The sequence below is a fragment of the Nicotiana attenuata genome, unplaced genomic scaffold (genome assembly GCF_001879085.1).
Source record: "Nicotiana attenuata strain UT unplaced genomic scaffold, NIATTr2, whole genome shotgun sequence".
Taxonomy (NCBI): domain Eukaryota; kingdom Viridiplantae; phylum Streptophyta; class Magnoliopsida; order Solanales; family Solanaceae; genus Nicotiana; species Nicotiana attenuata.
The window spans coordinates 13,991-21,160 of record NW_017676195.1 but is presented as its reverse complement, the minus strand read 5'-3'; the positions used below and the strand labels follow the sequence as shown (position 1 = coordinate 21,160).

The 7,170-nt window shown below is 40.5% G+C and overlaps 1 protein-coding gene across 1 annotated transcript; it reads left to right on the top strand.

Moving 5' to 3' along the window:
* The first annotated feature begins 1,223 nt into the window (after positions 1–1,223).
* Positions 1,224–5,149, top strand: LOC109220833 (probable pectinesterase/pectinesterase inhibitor 61). The gene is made up of 3 exons (XM_019385298.1): positions 1,224–2,446; positions 2,656–2,792; positions 4,188–5,149. Exons 1-3 carry the CDS (start codon positions 1,470–1,472, stop codon positions 4,883–4,885), a joined length of 1,812 nt encoding a protein of 603 aa, XP_019240843.1. The 5' UTR covers positions 1,224–1,469; the 3' UTR covers positions 4,886–5,149.
* Positions 5,150–7,170: the final 2,021 nt, after the last annotated feature.

The window sequence follows — 7,170 nt, the reverse complement described above, 5'->3', positions numbered from 1 at the left end:
TGACAAGATGCGGGAAGCGAGGCTTAGATGGTTCGGGCACGTCCGGAGGAGAAGCATAGATGCTCCGGTTAGGATGTGTGAGCGGTTGACATTGGCAGGTATGAGGAGAGGTAGAGCGCGGCCTAAGAAGTATTGGGGTGAGGTGATCAGGCAGGACATGGCGCGACTTTAGATCTCCCAGGACATGGCTCTGGATAGGAAGGTGTGGGGTTGAACATTAAGATTGTAGGTTAGGATGGAGTCGAGCGTCTTTCTACGTTGTTTCCGGGGGCGGGACTAGGCTGATAATGTTTTGCCTTGGGTTTTTAGTGGTTTATGTAGCTTCCACACTATTTCTATTGCACTAGTACTGGTTATTGTTATTGCTTTTACATTTATTTTCTGTTCCTTACGATACTGATATTATTTTATTTTTCTGGCTTTTGTTGCTGTCACTGATCTATTGTCTATTATTTATTTTCTTCTTCTTGAGCCGAGGTTCTTTTGGAAACACCCTCTCTACCCCTCCAGGGTACGGGTAAGATTTGCATACACTCAATCATCCTCAGACCCCACTTGTGAAATTTTTAAAGTCCAATCCAGTAACAAAAGAATTTGTGATTGAGAAATTATAAACTTAAAATCCTCAATTTGCTACAGAATTCTACTGTGAATATTCTTGCTTCATATACTTTTAACGAAGAGTATTTGGTTGTTATATACTCTAGTACATTATTGTGAACACTGGATTGATCAAAGGAAACAACAAAAAGAAGTCAATAGAGACGACGCATTTCCAAGTCCACCACTTTCCTCCATTCACCGCTACTGTAAGTAGAAGACAGCTAATTCTCCCTCTCGATATTGACCTCACACCAAACACTCCCCCTCCCCCACCCCAAACAGTCCACACTTCCCTTTGTCCCAACACTACCACTTCCAATCTTAGGGGTAAGACGACAGCTTTCCTTTTTCACGCTACCTATTTTTAGGTAGATTCAGAATTAAATGTAAGTTCAACTTTTAAAGTCTCTACCAAATCAATAATATATTTTTAAATTATTATGAGTTCGAAATTATTGATTTTTCACACACATATATATTATTATTTTCGCTTCGTTTTACATGATACTATTCACTATAGTTGTTCAAAAATAATGATATCCATTTACTATAGTTGTTCATGACATGTAGAACATCACAATTTTTTTATTTTTTAAAATTATCCTATTCAATACAGAGTAAACATAGGCTCCATTCACCTCTCGGTCCCCTGCCCTTTCCCACCCTCACGTAGCTCCACCGCCCAATGTATATATATATGCATGATTTTTCTCTGTCTCAGTCTTAACTCAATTTTCTTCTTAATCACACACAACTCAGAAAACACTATTCTTGCCCTCTCCGAAGCTCCATTTAGCTCAGACTACTTTTTGTCGGCAGCTGCATTCCTTTTTCTTCACTGAAATATACTAAATCAGAAAGCCAAAATGTACTATGGCCGGATAGACAAACAACCCAAACCTAAAGATCCCTCTCGCCGACAAATACTCCCTAACTCAGCAGACAATGCCACCTCTAACCCCCACAGACTTAAACTCTTACTACTCATTTTCTCCACTATCCTTATACTTGCCTCTGGAATTTCTGCCGCTGTTTTAGTTACTGTCCGAAATAAAACCGGTCCCACTCCCACATTGCTTCATTCTAAGCCTACCGTAGCCATGTCACGTACCTGTAGTCGCACTCGTTTCACAACCCTATGTTTAAAATCTTTGCATGAATTCCCTGGCGCACTCTCTGCCTCCGACGACGACCTCGTCAACATTTCCGTCAATTTGACGCTCCAACGTTTTGGCAAAGCACTTTACATGGCTTCCGACATTAGCAACCTTTACATGAACACACGGATAAGGTCGGCTTACGAGGATTGTCTAGAGCTGCTAGAAGAATCAATTGACCTTTTAGCCCGTTCCTTAACCTCCGTCTCCCCCGGCGCCGGAAAGTCAAACAATCACGACGTGCTGACGTGGCTTAGCGCCGCTCTGACCAACCAGGACACGTGTACGGAGGGTTTCGCTGACGTTAACGGGAACGTTAAGGATCAGATGACGGAGAAATTAAGGGATTTGTCGGAGCTAGTAAGCAATTGTCTGGCCATATTTGCGGCCATGAACGGCGACGATGATTTCTCCGGTGTTCCGATACAGAATCGACGGCGGAGATTAATGGGATCAACTGATGATGCAGGTACTGTAGTGTCGGCAAAAGACGAAGATTTTGCGCCTTTTCCAAAATGGTTGAATAGGAAGGAGCGAATATTACTGGAGACGCCAGTGTCGGCAATACAAGCAGATATAATTGTGTCAAAGGACGGTAACGGTACGTTCAAGACAATTACGGAGGCTATTAAGAAGGTCCCAGAATACAGTAATCGTCGGATAATAATTTACGTCAAGACAGGAAGGTAAATAAATTATTGAACCTTTTCCTAATTACTTTTCACTTTTTCTTTTTCAATCCCTGTGCTTTTAATTAGTCCCACGTCAGTTGTGACTTGTACCTTTGAGTTTCCCAATTGTTTGTCCTAGTGATACTATTATTTTCTAGTAGCGCTAGGCATTATGGAATTGAAGTAAATTTCGTGAGTTGGTCATCGTGCATGTAAATTGACAGGTATGAAGAGGATAACCTGAAAATTGGGAGGAAAAAGACGAACGTGATGTTTATAGGAGATGGAAAAGGCAAGACGGTGATAACAGGAGGAAAAAGCGTATCACAGAATCTGACGACATTCCATACCGCCTCTTTCGGTATACTTCTGCCTAACCTTTTATTTACTCACTTTGGCTAGCTCCATCTTTTTTTTTTTTAATACTAACATGGTTAATCCGTACGCACTTTGGCTATTGCATCAAATGTTTGTACTTTTTACTAGCACATATATGTTTGTGTGTGTTCGGTCATTTTGTACCATCATTAGCATAGATAGACAAAAAAAAAATATCTAACAAATATTTTTTGGTCGTTGAAATTTAAATACTAGTGTCTCGTTGCAAAGCTGGTGCCTGCTCCACTTATTTATATGGTTTCCTTCTCTCTTGTTATTCTATTTGTGTTTTGTGATTTGTGGAAAACAATGAGCGTGGGAGTTGGGACGGCCTTCTTGCCTGGCGATGTAGTTGTAGAAAAGGCACATGGGCTTGTCATTGAATTCTTAGCTACTTCCTAATTAAGTCTCTTGTACCTCTTCACGTGGTCAGTCGTCACACCCTCCAAACCTCATACTCTCTAATTCATTTACTTTTTGGTACAGGAGAGAATAAATGTGTTGGAATCAAATAGATATGACTAAATACTACTCCCTCCGTTCTAATTTATGTGAACCTGTTTAACTGGGCATGGAGTTAAAGAAAAAATAAAGACTTTTGGAATTTGTGGTTTTAAACAACTCAAAAGGGACCAGAGTATTTGTGTGGTTATAAAAACTTCTCATTAAGGGTAAAATTGTAAATTTAAGCTAAATTATTTCTAAATTTAGAAAGGGGTCATTCTTTTTGGAACGGACAAAAAAAGAAATAGGTTCACATAAACTGGAACGGAACGGAGGGAGATACAATATTTAAAAAGGTGAGGCACAGATTCGGGTGTTTTACCTATCATGCCGTGTTTCATATGAATGGGAACTGGGAATAGAAGTCCCAAGGAATAGGATGTTAGACCCCCAGTCCGATGTTAGACCCCCAGTCCCCACAATTTTTGTTTTTGTTTTTTTTAAAAAAAAATTGTGAGAAATAATAGAGAATCTGATGGAATTACAAATTATTTTGATCCTTATCCATGGCATGATTAGTATTTTCATCCATAATCTGGAGAGCAGTATTAGAGATAGCGATATGACCTTTACTAATATGTGGGCTCAATTTATAGAAACAAGCACATGTTAGGAGGTGGGGTCATCACTCATATACCCATCTAACTCAAACTATTAGTGTTCTTTGACTCATTCTCTAATCATAACAGGGTATATAACATGCTAGTTGCCATCGTTATCAGATTATCAGTTAATGTTATCCAGAGATTTATCTATAATTATCTAATTGTGTAAATATTTTTTATATCGTTGGTGTGCAAAATTTATACTCCGCCACCTCTATAACACTGGACCATGGTTCATGGCCTCACAGTGCAAATTTCTTGATCTACAGCGGCAACTGGAGCTGGTTTCATTGTAAGGGACATCACATTTGAGAACTACGCTGGACCAAGCAAACATCAAGCAGTAGCTCTTCGCGTTGGCGCTGATCATGCTGTGGTCTATCGATGCAATATCATCGGATACCAAGACACTCTCTACGTACACTCTCAGCGCCAGTTCTATCGCGAGTGTGATATCTATGGTACGGTTGATTTCATCTTCGGTAATGCAGCAGTAGTCCTTCAAAACTGCAGCATCTACGCTCGAAAGCCCATGGACTTCCAAAAGAACACCATCACTGCCCAAAATAGGAAGGATCCCAATCAAAACACTGGCATTTCAATCCATGCTTGCAAAATCGCAGCCGCATCTGACCTCGAGGCGTCCAAAGGAAGCTTCCCCACTTATCTCGGTCGACCGTGGAAGTTGTACTCGCGAACAGTCATCATGTTATCTAACTTGGGTGATCATATACACCCGCGCGGTTGGTTAGAGTGGAATGCTACATTCGCACTTGATACATTGTATTATGGCGAATATATGAACTATGGACCGGGAGCAGCCGTGGGGCAACGGGTGACTTGGCCAGGGTATCGGGTGATCACGTCCGTGGAAGAGGCCAGCAAGTTCACCGTTGCACAATTCATTTTCGGATCGTCGTGGTTGCCTTCAACTGGGGTGGCTTTCTTGGCAGGGTTGAATACCTGAAATTAATTGTATAATGAACATACTCCGATTAAGATGGAGATTTTAATATGTTTTGTGCAGTGGTATATGAATAACTAATTATGTCCCATTAATAGGTCGCTAAATTGAATTTGCTCCATTATTGGTGAGCTGACTGAAGATACATTTCAGATTACAGCTTCATTGTTTTACTAAGTGCATGTAATTTGTTTTTTACTTTTTGTTATTATTTGATCATATATACTAGCAAAATGTATCCTTTTAATGAAAAGGTGAAAGCTTTCACATTTGTGCAACAATTAATGGTACTGATCAGATTTTCAATTTCAACATAGTGGTGAGTGGTGATTTTCGTGGGTGTTTCCTTTAGAATTTTAGACTTTCCAATCGATGACCTTGGTCCTTGATCGGTGACTTTGAACTAGTCAAATGTATAATGGACTTTGGACTTAGTAAGATAGTAAGGCCAATCACCAGAGACCTGATTACTAAAACAGCGAGGATTTGGTGTTCCCAACTTGTATTTTCAGTCATGTAAATGGATACATTTATATCTGAAGTACACTGGTAGGAGTTTTGTAGATGAGGAAGAGAGGTTTAGGAGATATATACAACAATTTGAATTCAAATGAGAATCTTAGTTCCGCTTATCCTTATCCTTATCATGCCCCCGCAAGATTGGCTCCACTGGTTGGAGGCCAATCTTGGTCACAAAGTCAGAGAAAGGTCGTCGAAGTAGAGGTTTTGTGAGGGAATCTGCAAGCTGTGAGGCATTGCTAATGTGTCGAACATCAATTTGATTCCTTTCAACTTGATCACGGACGAAATGAAAATCAATGGCCACATGCTTCATTCTACTGTGGAAGACAGGATTACGACTGAGATAAGTGGCTCCAACATTATCGCATAGGATATTTGGCGGAGTCTTAGGTGGAAGATGCAGCTCCTTAAGGAGATTAACAATCCAGTTTATTTCAGCTACACCTCCTACAACAGCTCGATACTCGGCTTCAGTGGATGAGCGAGCAACTGTTCGCTGCTTTTTAGAACACCAACTGATAGGATTGGACCCAAGAAGAATGACATAAGCTGAAGTTGAGTGTCTTGTATCAATCACTCCGCCCCAATCAGCGTCAGAGTAAGCTTGAAGTATGGTAGTGGATGAGGGCCTTATGAGAAGTCCCTAGGTGAGTGTTTCTTTGAGGTATCTGAGCAAGCGCTTAGCTTCTTGCCAATGTTGAATCGACGGAGCATGTTGGAATTGAGCAAGCTTATTGATGGTAAAGCAAATATCCGGCCTTGTAAAACTAAGATACTGAAGAGATCCAATGACTTGTCTATACAGCTTCACATCTGTTGAACAGGATCCATCATTAATGCTTAGATGCTCACTGGTAGACATTGAAGTAGCAACACCATTTGCTTCCAGCATGTGAAATTTATCTAATAGCTCAGCAATGTAATTGCTTTGAGTAAGTAAGAGACCATCTGACTGTGGAATGACTTCGACACCAAGAAAAAAATGCAAAGATCCAAGATCTTTGATAGAGAACCTGCTGCCCAACAACTTGATGGTGTGGTCGACATGCTTGATTGACGAACCAGTGACAACAATGTCATCGACATACATCATAACAAAGATAAGGATATTGTGTTGACACCAGACAAACAGTGAGTTATTCGAATGAGTTTTGCTGAAACCACATGAAAGAAGAAAGTTCTTGAGCTCTGTATACCAAGCTCTTGGAGCTTGGCGAAGTCCATAAATGCATTTATGAATTTTATAGACATAATTGGGATAAATAGGATCAACGAATCCCGGAGGTTGTTGCATATAGACTTCTTCATGCAAGGTGCCTTGGAGAAAGGCATTGTTGACATCTAGTTATCGTAAGGGCCACCTGAAAGACACTGCTAAAGAGATAATTAGACGAATGGTGGTATGTTTAATGACTGGACTGAAGGTAGAATGAAATCGACACCCGGTCTTTGGTGAAAACCCTTTGCAACTAGACGCGCTTTATAGCGTTCGATTGATCCATCTGCATTGTATTTCACACAAAGCACCCACTTGCAGCCTATCACATTTTGTGATGAAGTTGGAGGAACTAGAGACCAAGTAGCATTATTCAAAAGGGCTGAGTATTCAGCATGCATTGCATCATGCCATTCAATATATTTGTTTGCTTGCTTAAACGTATGAGGTGCTAGTGGCAGTGTTTTGTTGGGCGAGACAGCAAGGTAGTCAAAAACTTGTTTGGGCTTGAAGACATTATTTTGAGATCTTGTCACTATTCTTGAGGAAG